This window comes from Nannospalax galili, unplaced genomic scaffold (assembly GCF_000622305.1).
Source record: "Nannospalax galili isolate Female #2095 unplaced genomic scaffold, S.galili_v1.0 scaffold305, whole genome shotgun sequence".
NCBI lineage: Eukaryota > Metazoa > Chordata > Mammalia > Rodentia > Spalacidae > Nannospalax > Nannospalax galili.
The window spans coordinates 920,708-943,795 of NW_008356258.1; the positions used below are offsets into that span (position 1 = coordinate 920,708).

The 23,088-nt window shown below is 35.8% G+C and overlaps 1 protein-coding gene across 11 annotated transcripts in view; it reads right to left on the bottom strand.

The window, feature by feature from the left end:
• The window catches only part of Lrba (LPS responsive beige-like anchor protein), a 674,454-nt gene that overhangs the window by 210,915 nt on the left and 440,451 nt on the right, over positions 1-23,088 (bottom strand). For all 11 annotated transcript variants that reach the window (XM_029556710.1, XM_029556708.1, XM_029556707.1 and 8 more), the window contains 4 exons: positions 22,534-22,651; positions 20,457-20,559; positions 14,716-14,831; positions 10,306-10,418 (listed from right to left, as the gene is read on the bottom strand). In XM_029556710.1, the coding sequence (XP_029412570.1) occupies positions 10,306-10,418; positions 14,716-14,831; positions 20,457-20,559; positions 22,534-22,651 (450 nt within the window). The remainder of the gene's footprint in view (positions 1-10,305; positions 10,419-14,715; positions 14,832-20,456; positions 20,560-22,533; positions 22,652-23,088) is intronic.

The window sequence follows — 23,088 nt, forward strand, 5'->3', positions numbered from 1 at the left end:
TTATTTTTATCCTTTTTTAAAAAAATATTTTATTTATTATTTTGATTTTATGTGTATGAGTGTGTTGCCTACATGTATGTGAGTGCACCCGTGTCGAGCAATGCCATGGAGGTCAGAAGAGGGCTTTGGATTCCCCTGGAACTGGAGTTAAGGATGGTTTACAGCAACCATGTGGGTGCTGGGAATTGAACCCGGGTCCTCTGCAAGAGCAGTCAGTGCACTTAACCGCTGAACAATCTCTCCATCCCATCCTCTTTTTATTTTTATACAATACTTTAAACCTATGACTTAATAATGGGAAGAATGACTTCCTATTAGTCATTCATATTTCATGTGAACATTTTAATCAATCAAATTTATATTTCAGCTACTATAAAATAATCGCCATGGTCAATTGGCTAGATTAGAAATTTTTTTTTAAAAAATCACAGCATTAGACAGAATGCATGAAAGAGGGAATACCACAATTTAATAAGGACCTTAAGAGGCTTTTATAATGATTGGAATAGTTATGAATATTACTAATAGCTTTTAATTACCTTGTCTGTATTATGGAAAGTCACCACTCAGATTTTAAAATCATTTACTTATGTCACACTAAATATTTAACTTCCACAAATCACTGACCTCATCAAACCAATTTTAAAGTAGACAAATTACAGCTTACTAGGACCTATTTCCAGTAAAACTAATGATTTTTGTGTCTTTCTACATTTAAAAAAGGTATTATCTCACTGTCTACTCTAATTTTTATATTGTGCCAGTGATAACACAGTTTTGCTTAGAGTCTTATCTGCTTCCACGTTCAAAAACTGGTTCAAATTATAAACTGTACAGCCACATTTAAAAATTTTTCCTTTTTTAAAAACTGAGTTGCTTACATTAGAGGTGTTCTAATCACTCTATAAATGTTAACAGATAACATCTAGCATATTAGAAAGTTCTTTAAAAATAGAGAAAATTTCATTCACTATTGTTTGTGGCATAGATTCCAGAATAATGTACAAAAGGGCCCAGCAAAATTTAATAAATATGCTATTTAAGTGACTGGACCTTAACAATAAAGAAATGAGCAAAAACTTGGACAAAAGTATAAAAGATAATTTATTACATTATTCACTACAAAACATGTTACATATTTTGCATTTAAAAAATTATAGGAAATACAAGAATCAGATGGTGCTTTAAGTATATTTTATAAGCCACACATGTATGCCAGTTTTCAAAAGCCACTGTTCTAAATTTAATATTTACAATACTGCAAAAATACTCCAACCTAAAATTTGGAGGATGGTATATTATTTGTTAAACTTAAAAACAATTAAAACAGTCCCTGAATGTTTGGAAAACAATTTTACATCAATTCATAGTAGGTATACCCTACTCTGAATCTACCAGAGTTTGTAACTTAAGCACTAAGCAAAGAAAATAGAAAGCATTGTGGGATAAAAAATACTAATGCTATGCAAATAAAATAATTCATTTATAAATAATAAATTGTCTCTCCAAACACAGCAATGTAGCACGATCAGGAAAAAATACTTAACTTTGAGAAGGATTACTGACTGGCAGTGTGTTCCTGGTATATGTCAGAATTATTCATCACCTTGACACTAATATTAACCACAATCCATTTCAGTTGCTTCAGTTTATCATTTTCTGACTAATGTTAAAAAACAATGTCATTGGGAGCTGCTTAAATTAAGTGTTGGGTTAACCTCTGTTCAAGTCATTCAAAAACTTCCACCAGAAGGGAACTTCTAGTAGGAAACCAAGCTTCTTTTATTATCTCTCTCTCTCTCTCCCTCTCCCTCTCTCTCTCTCTCTCTCTCCTATTCATACTTTGTTGACCTCAACATTAAATTCGGGGAAAGAGTTGCATAATCATATTTTAAACTAATATAATACACCTAACAAGCAATAATGTAAAAGTTTTAAAATATTAGCATGCCAATGAAAAAATCCTTTAGGGATATATACAAAATGTTTTGGTAACCAGCATCTCCCAAACTAAGTACTTTGCTAATTGAAGCAAACTGACACATATCTCTAAGTTGGAAGACCCCTTATTGTGGCCCGCTATTGTATCTGGCCAGCTTTTCCCCTAATATCCACATTCCCCTTATCAGAAGACAGCTGTCCTCAAGTCTAACTCTATAAACTTTATTACTGCATTTTCTCATATCCAGTTGCATCATTTTCTTGTTCTTTTAGTGCAGGAGTTTTCTGTTGGCACTTACAATACGTCTGTATTGTAAGGCTTCCTGTTTACCAAACTGCCTCTGCTTCCTGTAGTTTTATCTTTCTTGTTGCTTAGTATTTGTCACCCTTTCACACACCGACTGTGTATAAATGTTTACTACTATTTGGCTGCACCTCCCTTTTGAGAATGAGGCACCGAACAGTTGACATATATGGAGCACAGAGCAGTACATCCCAGTGGATTTCCAGGAAGAGAAACCAACTGGTCCCTGAGTGAAAACCCTAGACATTAGCATTTTAAAAATCTTTTCTCTTGATCCATCAGTATGTCTAAAGAGCTCTATAATCCATCTCATGGGGTACAACTCATGAAGCTGCTGTATAACTTTGGTAGCAGGACAGCATATGGGGCCTGGCACTGTCATTGTCAGCATCCAAAGCTCTCTCTCTCTCTTACTTTAAACCCACTACTCTCTGCTGCACATGGTATCCTAGTATCAGAAATCTCTCTGGTATGATTTTCCCAAGAGGTAAATCCCTGATCTTTTGCCAATATAAAAGGGAAAAGCAGTTGGACTTGGGAAAGAAATGGATATAATATAACTACTCAAATGATAACACTCTTTCTGGCTATACCTAAATTCTACCAGTTCACTGACAGAGTCAGTTCTAAGATCTAATCCTGGGATTATCACATGAAGAAAATGTGTGATCCTGGAGAGTTCCTTTACTTCATTAAACCTTAGTCCCCTAATCTACAAATAATGATAATTAAAAAATACGGTGCTGTTAAAGGGATTCAAGAAGACAGCATATGTAAATGTTACAGTGGAAAGCATAGACTAGAGCATCCCTTAGTTTCCTAGGAATTTGTTCTCAACTTCCTGACATTATTTTTATGATGGTTATACTAAAACTCCCAATAACTATGGAATGCATTTCATGCTATAATCCTTAAAACATAAAGGATTATGGTGCTACATAATACCACCCATGCTTGATTCAGGAATAAAACATTTTAATGTAGCTTGTGAGCCAATTTTTTTCTGCATTGTATTTTTAAAACAATTTGAGATTTATTGTTTTTTGTTGTTGTGGAATCATAAAACTCTTTCCTATATCTTGAATTCCTTTGGTGTCAATAAAGCCCAGTAAATAGAAAAACAAAGTAAATGCTAAGCCTATCATGTTTAAACAATATCTCCCCACCACCCGACAAGTGTTCTTTCCCTTGTGTGACATCTAGATGGTATATTGATTCCTGGTGTATCTGTTACAGAGTTGACTGAAAGCACTGGCATTCGTCAGAAACAGCACTTAAAACTTAAAGAGATAAAGAAGTGCTGTCTGATCAACAACAGTTAAATGTCGGTAGTCAATTCCAGGTCAAGATGCTCACTGTATATTAAATATGCATGTTAGAGACAAGTGTCTCATCCATAAAAATACAGAGAAATCTACTATGACAATGAGAGGGGGGGGCGGGAAGGGGAGGGGAGAGAGAGAGAGAGAGAGAGAGAGAGAGGGGACAAACAGCAGTTACTCAGCAATCAGTGAGTAAATTCAGTGGAGTTTTGTCATCCACTTCTCTCTAGGTTTCTCAGAACCTACTCCTTAGAAACATGAACTGGACAAGGGCATTGAAGCTGCTAGATTACTGAGGGTAAGTACAGCATTGTACTAACAAGTTATAAGGCAACAATGCAAATGTGATTTCACAGAGTCTGGAACAAAATTTAAGACAGTTTAATCAGTGAGTAAATTCAGTGGAGTTTTGTCATCCACTTCTCTCTAGGTTTCTCAGAACCTACTCCTTAGAAACATGAACTGGACAAGGGCATTGAAGCTGCTAGATTACTGAGGGTAAGTACAGCATTGTACTAACAAGTTATAAGGCAACAATGCAAATGTGATTTCACAGAGTCTGGAACAAAATTTAAGACAGTTTTGATAAACTTGCCCCAGCTTAGAGTGAGGAGACCTCAGTGTGGTTGCAGGCCATGGTCCACTACCACCCATTTCTGCTCTTTCTTTTCTCTGACTGGAAATAATAACAAGCAATGTGTTCGCACGCCAAGGATGAAGAACAGTTTTTCCTTTGTTTTCTACCTCAAACTCTCTTCAGTATTTTCCTTCACTTAAAAAAATGCAGGTTCTAATTATTTTTTTTAAAATGTATTTCTCATTTCTTAATCATTTTTGTTTTGTCTCCTAATCTTCAATTTTTTAAGGTAGTAACAATGCTTTTATTCCTTCATGTTGCCAGAAACTAGACAGTCTTTTGTGCACAATCATACTCATTTAACAATCAATAAGTAAAAAAACAAATGAGCACTGGTAACAGGGATTCTCTCGTGTTGTATTCAATAGGAGGCTGTGACTGTACTAACCAAGAATTTCCGCAGGGGACATGAAATGGAACTGACTAAACAACATTAAGCAACCCCCCAAACAAAACAAAACAAAAACCAACCCGAACACAACCCCAGCACACACATGCATACTCTTCACTGTAACTAGAATAGAGCTGTATGAGACACACAATGGTACTTTTTATGCTAAGCTAGTCTCTTCATTAAAATATACAGTCAATTACAAATATATAGCTACAGTTATAAATAAAATTATGTAGTTTTCAAATTTGGATTCTACTCACTAGTATGTGTTTGTGAAACTTTTTTGCCCTCAGTGTTTCAGTTTCTCCTCTGTAAAAGACAGTAATTGTGCTACCTGTCTTTAAGGTGTGCGTAAGAGTTAAAGTCACTAACAAATGTGAAATGCTTTAAGTCTGGCATATACTGAGCACTCAAGAAATATTAGTCAACAGCAATAAAATGGGTTGTTTTTGCCTGCGAATTATATGGCCAGTATAATCAAGTTTTCATTTGCAAGTGGATTGTTATCAGTAGCATCTTCATCTAAGAACAAAGTTTTTGAAATTGATATTCAGATTATAGCAAAAACATATTAGATTTTCCAAATTAACTATGTTGATCAATTAGAAGTGGTTGTCTCACATGCATTGGTTTCCTTTCTTCTAAAACTGCTGAGTAGCTCTCCCATCTCCAAAGCATAACGGGTACAATCTACAAAGTCCTGTTACAAAGCCTTCAGCCACCATCATTTGTTTCTAAGACATTATGTAAATAAAGGTTGCCCTACTTACAACATTTTGCAAAGAAAAAAAAAGAAAACATTGCTTATCCTTTCCACCGCTGTCAAAATATAAAAGCAATGTATATTCATAAAATATAGATTAATGTCATTCCAAATTCTATGCATGATGAGATCTGTCTTCTCATCAGTCAGAATTTCAGACTCATGATGAAACGTGTGTGTGTGTGTGTGTGTGTGTGTGTGTGTGTGTGTGTGTGTGTTGAGGGGGTCAGCTCCACAAATGGCTCCCCCTTTTCTCAGCTTTAAAATAATAAATTAAATCATTATGACCCTTTCAATATAAGATATTTAATTTTCAATACCTTTTCATCCTTAAAGAGATTTAACATTTCCAATGTATTGACTCTGTCAGTCTATAATCATCATAAAGAGATAGTGGAAATGGATTAAAGTTTGCATTTTAAGAAGAATTTTTTTACAGTGCTCCATTTATATTTTTTCTGTACTGGAAAAAACAATAACAAAAAGAATTCACAGAAAAGGGTGCTGATTACATTCATTCAGCTTCAAAAAGAAAATTCCCTGTATACCATGGAAATGATTATCAAATAAAATTGTAGCTCTGTATAAAAGCACTAAAATTCCTCTGAAAACCAGCTTTGGGGAAATTAAATGGGCATAAATATGCATAAATAATTCAATACATTTTAAAGTCAGTCAGGCTACATTATCTAGTCACAATGGGATAAGATCTGCTTATGTTCTAAATTAAACTTTGCACACAATGTTTTCTAGGATTTCACAACTTTATTTAAACAAATAGTAATGTCTGCCAAATATATTCTTTGGGACAAATTCTAATACAATTCCAATACAATCATCATTTGTGTACACAGAATTCATTTATATATGAGATATATTCCTGAAGGCATATGTATAAACTAATATTTGGAAGCTGAATCGTATTGTGTACATTTTAGAAGATCTGGCTACTAAAGGAAAGAGATACTTTTGTAAACAGTCACTATTTTATAGATACAAAGTACAATTTCCAAATATGTAATGTACTTGATTATTTCATTTAAAATAATGTTGTTAATTCCAAACTCACTAATTTCATCAATATTTAATGAAACAATTAGCACTGGTAGAATTCCAACTGGTAGAATTCCATTCTCATGAACTTGAATGACTTTTGTAGCATTTGAACAACTGCTGCTTTATGGAAGAGGAAATATTAAGTTTAATGATCTGTGGTTGTCTTAAAATTCCTTTTCTTCCCAGGCTTCCTAATGACAATACTACTCAGTACTGAACTGGGTGCACTTAAAGTACTTTTTGTATTCCTTTCTCATCCAAGAGTCCAAATTTCTCATAAAATTTCCAATATCAAAACCAAAAAATTTAAGATTTAAAGGCACTAAAAGCACCCACCCCTTACTTTTTGTGGTGTGTGTGTGTGTGTGTGTGTGTGTGTGTGTGTGTGTGTGTGTGTATAAACATGTGTATGCAGTGCACTTGCCCGTGCAGAGGTCAGAGGCTGACACTGGGATTTCTTCCTCAATTGCTTCTTCATCTAATGTTTTGGTCAGTGTCTCTCACTGAACCTGGAGCTCACTGTTAGGCTAGACTGGCTAGCCACCAAGCTCTGGAGATCCAGTTGTCTCCACACCTCAGCACTGATGATCACAGATGCATAATGCCACATCTAGTTTACTTATGTGGGTGCTGGAGACCCAAACTTAGGTCCTGTACAAGCACTTTACTCACTGAGTTATCTTCCCAGCCCACAAAAGATATTTCTTACTGTGCTGGATAGCTTTAATTGTCAATTTGACTGGCTTGGGAAAAGGGAACATGAACTGAGGAATGGCCTCCATCAGGTTGGTCTATGGGCCAATCTGTGAAGCATTTTCTTGATTGTGGGTTGATGGAGGTCCCAGCCCACTGTGGACAGTCCCATCCCTGGGCAGATGGGCCTGGGAAGAAAGGCAGCTGAGCAAGCCAGGTGGAGCAAGTCAGTAAGCAGCATCCTCCATGGTCTCTGCTTCAGCTCCTGCCTCCGGGTTCCTGTTTCCAGGTTCTTGCCTTGATGTCCTTGGATAATGGGCTGTGAGCTGTAAGCCAAATAAACCCTTTCCTCCCCAAGTTGCTTTTGGTCATAGTGTTTATCACAGCAACAGAAAGAAAAGTAGGACATTATGTCTTCGTTTAGTGAATATGGTCATATATGGATGGAAACTAATGAAAGTAACTCTTCTGTTCTGGTTTGGCTATCCCTCTTTGCATTTCAATGTGACAAAAAATTTGAAACTCAGAATCATTGTTAATCATCCAGTGGAGAATAAAAGAGCCTTATTTGTCATATGCAGAAGTCATGAAGTTATTAATTAAAATAATACTTTACCCACTCAAAATCTAGAAAGTTAAATTCAACCTGAATAACGAATTCTGTTTGAATAGAAAATAATGTATGGCAGCAGATTTCTGATCTTATTTCAATGAATATTCATAACAAAAGCAGATAGCTTACATAATACAATTACTTGGGAAAACTATCTCTGGTCATGTAAGAGGTTTAGTGGGTTAAGATGAAAGTCCGGAACTGAGAATGGATACACTTAAGCAATAGGACGGGAGGGAGAGGGCTGTGAGGAAGAGGGCTGTGAGAACTTCGTCCAAGTACAACGACAGTAGAAAAATAAAGTACAGCCTTAGAAGAAATACCCAGAGAGCCTCTCACTTGTCACCATTAGTTGGTGTTCCATTAAGACAGAAAGATGGGTGTAACGTACAGCGCAGCCTACATTCCACCACATCACAAATTCATCCAAAGCACAAAAATACCCTTAAAAAATTGAGTCTCGTTCAAACTAGACTCAAACTCATGATCCTCCTGCCTCAGGATCATCAGTGCTGAGATTACAGGTGTGTTTCACCATGCCTCCCAACAAAAATGCCTTAAAGAAGCAACAAGTTTAAAAAGAAGTCCAAAACTCAAGGATGCCCTTATAAAACAGAAGGCAATTCTAGAAATTTAGAAATAGATTTACAGGCTATTTTGTTTATGAAGTAAATTTTACATTCTAGCAAATTCATAAAAACCAGATTTTAGCTTTATGTGCATAAAATACAGTGGGCAGAGAAAAGAAATAATAGCTAGAGGACTATGAAGCTGGTCTGTTATCACTGGACATGTTCATCACGTAAATCAAACTAAAACAATCTTCATTTATGGAGTCAGAGACTTCTACAGATTCCAGTGAAATACTTCAGGGCCTTAGAACAACCATGGATTCTGAAAGGAAGGCCTTCCCATCTTACTTTTTAGCAATGATTTTCCTTCATAGACAACACACATATAAAGAAAAAATTGTTACTGTACTGTTAGAATTAATCCAAGGATTTCATACATGTGGGGCAAGAAACATCATGATGATAAGGAATTATGAAATGTATTACAGCTGAAGTATAGAGGGAGTTCAGACTTCTAGTAAAGGGAAACACAACAACTAAGGTGCACGATGCAAATGTGTGGCATTTGAGGGCCAAAAGATGAGCAAAGGTAGGCACAAAGGAGAGAGACGTGAGAAAGAACAGGAAATGGCCAGATCTCAGATACTACTGTTTATCAGGAGGAAAATGTCAACTGTTGCACTGACATCACTGTCTATGGACAAACTAGGAATTACTCTCCAGCATTCCCAACGTTAATCATGCCTGTGATGGATAAATTAGGAACATCTTGCCTCTGCTGTCAGAAAAAACTATGGTGCTGATACTGTGGAGGAAACTGGATAGGTTAGTGAACTGGTTCCTATGAAATCAGGATCTGCAGAAGCCAGGCAGTTATTCTCTGCCTGAGACCAAAGATCATGGAGCACACGGCCTTTCTGCTGTGAAGGGGTAGTCAGCAGAGCTCTGTTTAGTTGCCTCACAGTGGCTTAAGATGGATATACAAGACATGGGAAAGGACTATAAAATATATAGATATAGATATAGATATTGCTGAAGAAAGGTAGTAGCAAGACAAAGAAATCTGAGGTTTGAGAACTTTTCACGCATTTATTGAACAGCAGGTACTGGAGAGACAGTGAGGGAAAAGTGAGAACAAGAATTCTCTTAAGAAGCATACTGAAGCTGGGCGTCATGGCACACGCCTTTAATCCCAGCAGAGACAAGTGGATCTCTGTGAGTTCAAGGCCAGCCTGGTCTACACAGCAAGTTCCAAGGCCAGCTGGGGTTACAGGGAAACCCTGTCTCAAAAAGACCAAAATAAAAATAAAAATAAATAATAAATAATATTTTTTAAAAAAGCAGCACAGTGAAAGCCACAATAATATGCAAAATGGAAGATATGAAAGAACAGAAAGGAGACGCTCAGAGAAGGGAGTCAGTTATGAGAAAATGAGAAAATGACTTACAAGATGAAGGACAACCGCATGTCAAATAAAGACATGAAACATGAAGGCAGAGAAGCTAAGCTCAGAATTCAGAAAGCCTATGCATTTAGTGATACATGAAGGAGAGTTATGGCATGGAAATTACATAATTTAAAATTAAGAGGATCCACTCAACCTGTAATTTAAAAAAATAAAAGAGGATCCACGTTCTTCTGGTTAAGGCATCATCAGATGAGAAGAAGAAACCGAGAGAGGAGCGCAGTGACCTGGAGCAGGCAGAGTCTCTTACTGTAACAGAGATCTGCCCCTCATTTGCTTTATCAACTACAGATGCCAATGAGATAATGGAGGAAAAGTCTTCTTGAATGAAGATGGTAAAGGGAGTACAACACTATTTTAAATTATCATCTAGTTTATGATATATACTGATTTTTTTTCATTTTAAGCTAGATAACATACAAATTTATTTAAAATGTAAACAAAGGTAAAATTATATCTTAAAGTTTTAGAAGTTATGTAAGACAAATCAAATTTATTTTTACATGGAACACAAATATATTTCTAATAATTGCTAAGAAATTACCTTGGACAAATCTCTGAAGTTGCTTGGTAAGGTAAGATCTAAGTCTTCTGATTCGTAATTAGTGATGACCCAGGGAAACACAGGATACTGATTTAAGTCGTTATAACCCCGTCCTAGTACGAAAAAAGTCATTTTTAGTTTAGAATTAAAAAATGAAAGATAACACAGTCGGTAGTATAATTTACTAAAAGGAACAAGAATAAGCACTGAAGTCTGAGTGCCAGGCACCGAGTGCTATTCAGGGGCTACCTCATTTGATCTTTGCAACAACATGGTGAAGTTACTATCATCTAAACTTTTTATGATGAAAACAGTGAGGCAGAAAAGGTTAAATGACTAACCCCAAATCATAGGACTAGTAAGCTCAAATCATATTCAAATTCAGGTATGTGGTCCGACAGCTTATGCTCTGTCAAATACACTTCGCTTCCTCATTCGTTGAAAGCATACTCACTCCACAGAAAATGCTCTTTTGGGGGTGTAGGTAAAGCTAGCAAATGAACCTAGGCCCTTGGGCATGCTAGCCACATATTCTGCCACCGAGCTACACTCTTAACCCCGAAAGACTCTTTTATAAGACTTTAAAAAAGAATTTATGGTTCAAATAGAAATGTGCAATTTTATAATAATTTTCTCTGACACTAGTTATTCAATTAACCAACTAATTAGCTAATCAACTGACAAAGCAAGGTTAAGTGATAAAGCATATGCATACTCACTAGCTATATATTAAAAAAATGAGAGTGCTACGCTAAGTAAACCTGAGATTTCTTTTTTTTTTTAAAAAATTTTTGGTCTTTTTTGTTATTTTGTCTTTTTTTTTTTTTTCCTTCAGAGCTGAGGACCGAACCCAAGGCCTTGCACTTGCTAGGCAAGCACTCTACCACTGAGCTAAATCCCCAACCCGAGATTTCTTTTCTTAAAAAATTTGAGAAAGAATTTTTATATTTCATTTATTATTTTTATTTTATGTGTACGAGTGTATTGCCTGCATGTGAGTGCACCTGTGTTGTGCAATGCTGTGGAGTCAGAAGAGGGCTTCAGATTCCCCTGGAACTGGAGTTAAGGGCAGTTCGTAGCCGCCATGTGGGTGCTGGGAATCAAACCTGGGTCCTCTGCAAGAGCTGTCAATGCTCTTAACCACTGAGCCATCTCTCCAGCCCCCCCCAAATTTTAAATTATTTTTATTTTATGCATATGAGTGTATTTCTTGCATGTATGAAAGTGCACCTGTGTTGTGCAATATCCATGGAGGTCAGAAGAGGGCATTGGGTTCCCCTGGAATGGGAGTTATAGATGGCTGTTAGCCGCTTTGTGGGTGCTGAGACTAGAACCCGGGTCCTCTGTAAGAGCAGTCAGTGCTCTTAACTACTGAACCATCTCTCCAGCCCCAACCCTGAGATTTCTATAGCAACATTCAGTGTGTGAACCTCTGAAAATCATATAAAACATTATCAATCTTGCTCCTCCCCACCCCCAAAGGGGCTCTTCCAGAATTCCTAAACCCAGTGACATACTGAAAGTAATTAAAAATTACATTCTAAAGATGAGGCAGCCCTTGTACTGTGCACAGCAGTCTTCTGGGTGTCACCATTTCAGGGAAGTGGCAGAGAGCATGAGATCATTGCTTCTGCAGTCAAGAAACAGGCATGCGGTTCTAGATCCACTATTTACTATTGACAGTCTATCTCTGATAAAACAATGTGAATAGATTTTATAGCTGAAGTACAAGGGACTAGTAATATTGTTTGAATTCCTTTCTTATTGGATATCTCTATTTTTCTTTTTAAAAGATATGCTGATATCATATCACAGCTGCATACTAAAGTAGTTCTCTATGCAGACTCTTGGTATCTAAACCTTTTTAAAAATCATTTTAGCTAACTCCAAGATGACTCCACCTTCACCGATAAAATTTAGAATGTTCAACATTGTAATTTTTCATAATACTCTTGTTTTCTTAATATCTCAAACAGGGCTTTTTCTTTCTGACAGTAATTTCTTCCCTGAGTTCCTGAACCTCTCTGCCTCATAACTTGAATTCATTGTTCTTACACGCTCATGTTTTCTCTCTCCTGCCTTAACCCATCCTCCCTCTTCTATCACAGTTAAGAAAACTACTCTCTACCTAAAGTTCCCACTTCTGGCCATTCCATACCTATGATCAATCTTTTCTGCTTTGAAAATGAATCCTCATGAAATAACCAGTAAGTCCCCAAGTGCCAAATCCAAAGGTATGTTTGTATTCATTCTTAATTCTCCCTTACTTTTTCAGTAACATTTGACACAGATGAAAAAATGCCTTCTTCTCGCTCCACTGGACATCTGATTACCCTTTTCTCTTCTTCCTCCTCCATCTGTTAACTCAGCATCACTCTGCTCTCTTTACTTCTTTTCTTTCTCATACACAAGTGTTCTCGAACCTGGCCTCATTGATTTCCACATCATCTGCCCTGATCATATTATCTCTCACTTGGCAATTTTCTTTCTGCCAATAAAATCCAAAGTCCTGTTTCTAGGCTGTGAACATGCTCTGGCTCCTTCAGCCAAACATTCTCTGACATTCAACATGGATGTCTTTCCAGGACAGTATGATAATCATCCTGCCCTAGATTTCTGCTGGTGGCAACATCATTCTCCCAGTAATAGAGGCCAGAAGCCAGTAAGTTTCTTTGCATTTACCCCCACCCACAATCAGTTGCATGTGAAATGGCTGGTGCTTACAGATTCCTGTGGTATCAGATCTTTTCAATGGCTACTGTCATTTCTCCAGTGTAGGCCTTCATTATTTTTATACGCAATGGCTCCTAACTTTGTTCTCTGCCTAGTCTCTCTCTACTCCAAGTGACTACCTCACCTACAACCTCCAAATTAATTTTCCATATAGTTCTACTATCATTTATGTTCTCAAAAACCTTTACAACCTTCCCAGTGAACTGAATGCCAACTGGTCAAGTTGAAGACAAGTTTCCCACAATAGCTCCACATAAATTTTTTTCTCTCATTGTATCTATATAATTAACACACATCATGCATACACATGTGAGTACATAAATTATAACATTATTTTCCCCACTATACTTTGTGTTTTCCCATTTTTGTATGCTTTTGGACTTATACAGAATAACTACAACCACTCAACTACCTCCTCTGCCAAAATAATACTCTGAAATAATACCACTGAAATGTGTATTTTCTCCTTGTTTCCAATCATTGGATAAATATAACTTCCATTCCTACTTGCCTTTTTAATTATATTACTTTGTAATTTTTAAAAATTTTATTATTTTTATTTTATGTGTATGCATGTATTGCCTGCCTGTAGGTAAGTGCACCCGTGTCATGCGATGCCAGTGGAGGTCAGAAGAGGCTGTCGGATCCCCTGGGACTGGAGTTACGGACAGTTTTTAGCTGCCATGTGGGTGGGTCTTCTGCAAGAACCACCAATATTATTAACTACTGAGCCATCTCTCCAGCCCCTACTTTGTCATTTTTTTATTGAATCTATATTTCTTTGTTCCCAGAAACATAGTTTGAGCATCTCTAATCCCAAAACCCAAAATCCAAAACTATCAAGCATTAATTTCAGACCTCAGAACATTCTGGATTCTGAATGTTTGAATTAGGGTTAGTCACCTGAGAGTCTATGCCCATATTCCAAATCTGAAAAACTCTGAAAAACCCTGGAATCTGAAATATTTCTTGTCCCAAGCATTTCAAATAAAGGAAACTCAAATTGTACTCATATTGGTAAGCAAAGTAACTTCTCTGAGAGTAAGAAAAATACCTTACTCTTTGTATATGTTCTGTGCCTCAAACACACTCTGTGTCATTTGGTGAAAAAGAATCACAAATGCTACACAGATATGCTCTGTGTTTTCTTACTCTAGTCAGCACAAAAGAAAAGTAAAACATATTCCTATTCACTATTCTCTTTCAAAGGAGCTGTTCCAATGGGTAATTTTCAATATTACATGCTCAATGATTACACATCTTGTAAAGGGCTATTTAGAGATACGGATACTAATATTTCCTTTTATCTAGTATTTTGTCCACAGTTTTATTTTTTCCACATCATGCTTCATTGTTTCATCATATATTTCTAACCTATTAATAAGTTCTTAAAATTCTATGTTGTTCTTCTTTCCTACTGTCCCACAATAAGCCTGTTATTACTAGAGTAAATAACTGAAAATTATCATTTTGTCTTTTTTGGGTAAATAGTTCATTTATTTTTAATTTTTAAATAGCCAATTGTTTATATGCAAAGCTGCAAACTCTGTTATCAATCTGCTTTTATGAGGGATTCTTATAGTAATGAAATAAAATAGTAGTAAAAATAAGCTACTTACACTCAAAAAATAACCTAAGTACATCATAAGGAACAATTTATTATTTGAAATAAGTTACCTGCTATTGTGTTGAGAAACATCAAGTATTCAAAGTTTGAGATCTCTCTGTGTTGCCACCTCTGAGTCATATTTGAAGCTTTAAAAAGTTGACGTGGGGTAGCTAAGGAAATACGCCTGCAAGAATGAGAATTTGAGATAAAACCAGCTTAAAATTAATTACATTACAATAGTAAGTCATGAATTATCTGTGCTTACTCAATATTCTTAATGAAATCTATAATTGTGAAAATTAGTATTCATGTCACACTAATAAATATTAATGATGTTTCATCTACAATAAATGGTTACCAAATGATTTGGCTACAAGTCCAATATGCATGTTCTATTCCTTCAGGTAAGCTGTCATTATAATGCCATGGTAATATTCAGGTTCCATTTATGTCGATTAAAACAGTTTGATTAATGACTCTGCAATACACATAAAAATTGTATTCACATGTTTACCGATTTAAAAAGTCATTGCTTAACGATTAAACATATGTACATTATAAATTTAAATATTACAGATTATTATTACAGAATATTAAAGATTCTGTAAAAAGACAAAGACAGTTCAAAGCAATTTATAGGGTGGGATGAAGTCAAAAAACTATAGAGTTTTAAAAAATATTTTTAACATACATGTTTGTGAGCATGTTAAGTATATGTGCATCACATGTGTGCCACACCCACAGGGGCCAGAGCAGTGTGTCAGATCCCCTAGAAGTAGAGCTACAGGCAGTTATCAGCCACAATGTGGGTGCTGGGAACTGAATTCTGGTCCTCTTCAAAGGCAGTAAGTGCTCTTAACTGTTGAGTCGTCTCTCTCCAGCCACACAAGATTTTTTTTTAAAGGTTTTCAAGAATTTCATATATGAGTAAATATTTACATCATTTTCACGGCTCCCCAACCCCTTCCACTCCTCCCATGTTCCTTCCTACTCCCTCTCAATTTCCCAGTCTCTTTCAAAATTAGTATTGTAAAGCCAGGTTCTGGGACTAAACACGCCTTTAGTCCCAGCACCTGGGAGGCAGAGGCAGACAGATCTTTGTGAGTTCAAAGCCAGCCTGGTCTACAAAGTGAGTTTGTCAAAAGACAAAAAATAAAAATAAAAATATTAAAAAATTACTATTGTAATACACACACACACACACACACACACACGTATGTATAAGCAACCTATTGAGTCCATTTAGTGGTGCTAGCAGGTACATGTGTTACAGTTCATTAGAAGAACAAGTCAGTGAAATGTAAATATTTTGACACGATTGGCCAATATGAGAAGCAGTGTTAAACAGGTGAAGACTAATTATAATGTTCCAAGGCTAGAGTCTCAGGTTTGTGCTGTCACAGCTCTTCCCACTACCGTGAACAGAGCATTTCTTTATATACAATTTGGTAATTTTCACTGATTTTTGATGAAAATTTATATGTTTTATAAAAGATTTATTCTTATTTCATGTGTATGGGTGTTTGCCTACAAGTTATAAGTGTACCACATGCATGCTTGGTGACCTCAAAGGTTAAAAGAGGCTATCAGGTCCTATGGAACAGAAGTCACAAATAGTTGTGAACTACCATGTGGGTGCCAGGAACTGAATCCAAGTCGTTTGCAAGAGCAGCAAGTTGTCTAAATCAATGAACCATCTCCAATCCAGAGTTGTGAAATTTTAGCACAGTCCATTTTATAATAGTTTCTTCACAAAAAGTACCTTATCTGCATTTTGTGGCAGGGCTGGGGGCAGGATCTCCCTAATGGCCAGTTGACCTGGAATTCACTATGTAAAATAGGCTGGCCTCAAACTCACAGAGACCTTCCTGTCTCTGCCTTCTGGAACCAAGTTGTGTATCACCACACCTGGCTTTCCTCTGTATTTAATAATAAATTTCCTTTCTAACCCCACCTCAAATCAACTGCCATCCTACTTTCTGTCCCTGCAAACACGCCTTTTTTCTAGGCATGTGGTGGCTAGTTTTTGTCAACTTGACACAAACCAGAGTCACCTGTGAAGAAGGAACCTCAAATGAAGAATTTTTTTTCCATCAGACCGGCCTATGGGGCACGCCTGTAAGGGATTTTCTTAATTGTTAACTGATGTTGGGGGGCCAGCCCGCTGTGTGTGGTGTCCTTCCTGGGCAGGTGGGCCCGGATACATAAGAAAGGTAACTGAGCAACCAGTATTTCTGCATGGTCTCTGTCTCAGTTTCTCCTTCCAGGTTCCTTCCTTGGTTTTCCTCAATGACGGACTGTGAGCTGAAAGCCACATAAATTCTTTCTTCCCCATGTTTCTTCTGTTCAGTGTCATTTATCACAGCAACAGAAACCAAACTAGAACATTTTTTAAAGAATTATACACTATATTAAAGTTTGTATCAGGCTTCTTTTCTGAACCATAAGGAAAGGCTGGGCGGCCTGGAGCTTACTATGTAGACCAGGTTGGCCTCAAACTCACAGAGATCCATTCTCCTGATTCTACCTTCTGAGTGCTGAAACTAAAAGCACGCCCAGCTAAGTAGTGTTCCATTGTATGAATTTAGAATATATCACATTTCATATAATTAATGAACATTGAAATTACTTCCAGTTTAGGGCTATTGTGAATAAATACTATTATAAACATTCACACAAATATCTTTGAATGAACATATATTTCCATTACTTTGAGGCAGATTCTTGGAATTGCTGCATTGTATACTTCATTTCTCTTCAATTTTTTTTATCATATTACCAAATTCTTTCTCAAAGTATTAGTACTACTGTACATCCCAACAAGGAATTTGAATGGATTTCCACATCCTTGCCAACAACTGCTACTGTGTGTACTTTTATTAGAGTTGGTGTAAAATCACATCTTAGAGTTCAATCTCCATTGCTGGCATCTTCTGGTGATTATCAGTCACTTGCTAACTTGGCTTGGGTCACATGCTGGTGAAAGTTTGGTCTTTAGATGATTTTTATCAGTTTGTAAAAACTTCTATTTCTAGTCAATTGAGAGCTTTCATTACAAATGTATGCCAGATTTTGTCAAATGTTTTTGTCTACCAAGACAGTCAAGTGTTTTTTTGTTTAGTAAGCAATATGTATTTATTTCAAGACTTAAACCAATCTGCAGCTCTGTGGTATAAAACCGAACTCACCATCTGATAATCATTTATCTATATTGCTGAATTTGGTTTGGTAAATTGTGCCTGGGATTTTGGGCCTACATGTACAAGAGACATTGACCTGTAATTGCTGTTTTCTGTTTCTGGTATTGAGGTGATATGGCTTACAGAGTGAGTTAGGTGCTTTATCCTCTTCTGTATTTTGGAGTTTGTGAAGGACTGATATCATTCTACTTCAAACATTTGCTAGGATTCACTAATAGAGTCTTCAAGGCCTGGGCTTTTTTAATGGGCAAAATGTTAAATTAATAGTTCAGTTTCTTTACTTGTTATGAGTCCATTCTGGTTTTTAAGTTCTTATGCAGTCAGGTTTGGTAATTTCTGTTTTTCCACAAATTTTTAATATTATCCAAGTTGTCTTATTTGTTGGCATACATTCGCTCATAACAATCATTTCCAACCCTTCAGTTCCAATATGGTCAGTAGGGACATCAGTACTTCCACTTCTGATTTGGGTCTTTTATGTCATCTGCTTGGTTTTCATGGTTGGTTGAAGTCTGTAAGCTGACTAGCAAAAGAAGTTAGTCTTCCTTCCTGTTTGCTGCTTTACTGTTTTGTTTCATGCATTTCTGTAATAATCTTATTATTCATGTTTTCCTACTTGCTTTGCATTTCACACTGTTCAATTTTCTAAGGATAGAATCTTGAGTAACTGAGGAGAGACATTTCTGCATCAGATGCAGATGTTTAAAGCTATAAAATTTCCCGATTACTTTAGTCAAATCTCCTAAGTAGTAATATGTTTATGGTTTTGATGTAGAAACTGCAAATCCCTACAATTCTCAGTACACGAGAAGAGAAGTTGCTAGGCACAAGAATGGGCAAAAGCCCCAGAACTGCATGGCAGAGCATGATATCACCACAAAAACAGGCACTCCCAGACCTAAATAACTCTCTAAGGGCTGGGACCCATGTAGGTGAGCAAAATTTCCCTCCCTCCCCGCACTTCTCTACATGCCTCACTGAAGGCAGCTGTTATAACCCCCAATAACAGGCCTCGAACTCCTTGGTTAGTTCTCTCGAAGGGGGTAAAAAGCAACTTAAATTCAATGATGAGGCTGTGCAAAACCTACTATGAGTGGGAATGCAAATGATACCAGGAGTGGAAACTTTGGGTATATTCAAGAACTTGAAATAATTAGTGAGCCCACCAACTGGTCAGCCCACAATGAAAGATGCACTCCTCCAGTTCCTAAGCGATGAGAGATGCTGTGTACCAAAAACAGAAAACATCAGTGGAAGAAACTGAACAAGATATAAGTGAAAAGCTATTTCACATTCACAGATAGCTTAAGTGTCCTTTTTCTTTTGTCTAGGTTAGGGTCTTAACTTTAAAAAAAAAATCAACTCTTACTTTCACTGATCATTCCCTCATTTTTCAAGTTTCTGTTTCATTTATTTCTGTTTTGGTCCTTACTATTTCCTTCATTCTACTAACTTTGGGCTTAGCTTGTTCTAAAAACAAAAATTAGTAGCTTGACAAAAACACTGAAGGACTATGAAGTAAAAACAGATAACAACACTGTTGTTCCAAATTATCCCAATTGTATTGATAAAAAGGTTTAGGAATAAAACAATTTCCAATGTGACAAAACAGTACTCATTTTATATAGTAGAATTAAGGATGATATTATAAAGTAATTAGTACACTATAGCATAAAGGATATGAATCCTAAGTGATTCAAATTGAAGATTTAAAAAATAAACACAATGGACGGCCATAATCTCAGGCAAGAAATATAAAAAGCATGCCATTAGCCTTTGTATGACTCCACTCATGAACTACCCCTCTGCAAAAATAACTTCGTACCCTGACCCTAGCGTTACAGACTACTTTTACCTGTTCCTGGGTATTACATGAGCAGAGGAGATTTACTCTTGCTTCCTTCACTAAATCATCGTTGTGCTATGTGACAACAAATCACTCATTTTTCACTGTTGTATATTCTATCGGTAATATGAATATAGCACAGTTTGAGTTTTTGTTGCTATTGATTGACTTGGGGTGTTTAGCCTCTTACAAACATTCTTGTATTTGCTGTGTGGTAAGGATGTGCATGAGTTTTACTGAACCTATTTCCAGGAATAACACATTCTAATTGTCGGCATGTAGGATGATGTGCAGATGTTTTATTTTGTTTCCAAAGAGTCTCTACAGTGGCTATTCTAATTTATATTCCTGAGAGGCAGCATTCTAATCATCCTACCTCTGATCTAATGTTGGCTATTATTTCCCTTTATATTTTTTGCTATTTTGATGAGAACGTAATAGCATCACATTGAAATACATGCATTTCTTCCCAAAGGCAAAAGTAAAAAGCATAAATGAGCCTTTCTAATTTAAGTGTGTGTGTGCAAATGCAGCTGGGAAGAGTTAGAGAATCTTTATCTTAAGTGGAATTTGTAAAGCATATGCTCTAAGGGATATTACACTTTATATATTATGATTCAGTTGGCTCAAAATAAAACAGAACACTAGTCATAATCATTTACTCTGGTGACACATTTCAAAATAAATAAGAATATTAGTACATACTAATTCATGAGAATATTGATGTAGAATATTTCCATATTTTTCTCATATAAAATAGTACCTGGTTTGAGGTAAGCCAAAACTGGTTCCAACACCAACACGAGGTAGATAGTTAACCACCTTCTTCATTGTTGCAGTATCTGGGAAGTTGAACATTACAGCAACTACAACAAATAATTTTTTTAGAAATTAGAATACAACATGACATCCTTTTTGGAAAATTGATTCTTGATCCAATAGAATATTCACTTGTTTCAATATCTGCTAAATGCAATTGATACTATATCATTGTTCTTATAGTACAGTAGTTATAGCATTAATCTTCTACAGGTGGTGTTTGTTTAATTCATGAACTTGTCACCTTAGATAGAACTCCTGATGGTTCTTACAGAAGACAGTGCAGTGTGAAGCTGAGACTATCTCATGACAACTGTGAATTTACAAACTGAATTGCACAACTCAAATATATCTTCATGAATTTCTAGAAGAATTATTTAAATTCAAGCTCATATAGTTACCCATGTGACATTAAAAGCAAGAAACATACCTGTAAATAATCAGTTGTATCTATTTCCACTAATGAAACATTTTAAAGCAATATCCTTTATAATATTTCTATGTTGATATACTTCATGTGTTCATATAACCCAGAATATCTGTCCCCTAAATGGAAATTTTTCCTTTATGACTAATAGATAAATTTAAGTGTTTTCTAGTCATTTCTATTTTAATAATTATACGTGTATGAGACTATCAAGAAGCATTTAGTAGCATAAAACCATTCACTATGTTCATCTATGACAGTCATACATAGATCTTACTTACCTTAAAAAAGATAACAGTAACATCATAAAATAATGACTGAATTTAGAAGGAATTAATTTGTTTACCCTTGAAATTGTAACTATATTAACATCAGTATCAGAATCACACGTAGGTTACACATTTGTCTACAAGGTGGTCCTCCTCTGTCTATCCAGGAAAAAGATAAAGTGAAAAAAATTGAAAATTAACTGTTCTTATAGCTTGTAAAGAATGGCATTATTAAACGTGTTTTAAGTAAGTCACCGATATATCATGAAGCTCGTACAAAGTATTTTGCAATGCTATGGACATTAATACTTAAATAAGACTTCCTTATACATCCACTATTATGTTGAATATGGGGTGGAGAGATGAAAGAAGAAACCACTGTAGGCTATGTCAAATGACCTAGGTAATAATGGGGCAACAGAAAACACACAGAAGGAAGCATGCCTAAGAAATTTCCAAGGAGAGTACATGTGGATGAGCAAGTGCTAATGGCTATAAGGTTGGCACTCCTTCAGGACAAGAATGCAGACTAGACTAAAGTGTGAAACAGTTGTGGATTTAGAAGACTAATATTTACCTGGGAAAAAAGTGTCCGGATTCAGCGAGGATCCCATATAAGAAATGAAAAAGCATGTTTCCCTAAATATATTTTTATTCCCTGAAAAATGCATGATGCCATGCAGGGAGGGAAGATGTATGCATAGAATGTATATTCTTATGTGTAGATTTTAGTCACAGAGATTATGGAGCAAACAAATAAGAAACCATCAGCCTAAGTATATAAGAAGCAGGTATAACAAATCTTAATGAACGTCACCAAACTCCATTCGAAACCCACAAACAGAATTTTAGTTCAGCTTTCAAGAAAGATGTGATGCAAAGAATAGACAATTTAGTGCCATTTTCTGATTTTTTAAATAAATAGCAATAGGTTGGACAAAAGATAAAATAAATATATGAATCATTTGATTATCTTTTCTTGTCCTCAAATGTAGATACTTATCAGAAGTAACCAGAACAATGCTGAGGACATCGAAACTCCACAAATGATTAAACAACTAAATGGATATTTATTCCTCATATTTATAAATCCTTGCACCAATCTGTGAAATGATCAGGAAAATAAAGGAGCTACAGAAGATTCTAAAAATGATGGTGGGTGAAGCATAAAATTCACATGTGGATGGTGTGGTGTAAGAGATGAGCTCAACAAGGCAGTGGGGGAAGTATAAGATCCAATCTAAATGGAAAAAAGGCGTTTCAAAATTGGTATCCCAAAGAGGGGAAACTTAGCTTTGCAACAACGTAGTTCTGCAACATATTACCTCTGTTTGCCATAAAGATCTCCAGGGCTGTATTTTGCAAAAGATAACGGCGGGAAAAGATTGATCGTATCTCTGTGAACAGCCATTTTCCATGTAGACCTTCAGTATATGTCAGGATCTAGGGAGGAAAAAGAAAACCCCAATTAAGTCACAATATTAGATCTTTTTAGTGTTGTCTCCCTCCAATTAAAAAAGAAGAGACTACTAAGAAAAACAATTTCTAAGAAAGAGATTTTAATAAACATTAAAACAATTCATCTGTAAACCTAAAAATGTACAGCCAATTTTGAAAGAGATGTACCCTAGCTCAGAAAAATGTTATTGAATAGGTTAATGCTGTTGTAATGAAATGCTTCTTCTAATTGAAAAAAAAAAATATTTTATTGAAAAAAAATGTAGGAAACAACATATCTTAAAATGAAGTGGAGATCTTCTTTAAAGGGTAAAAACTCATCCAATTTTATGTCCTACAGGGCTTTTACTGAGTTCATTATTGTATGACTGTATTAATTCAACTGTGAACCTAAAAATTTACAGCCACCTTTGAAAGAGATG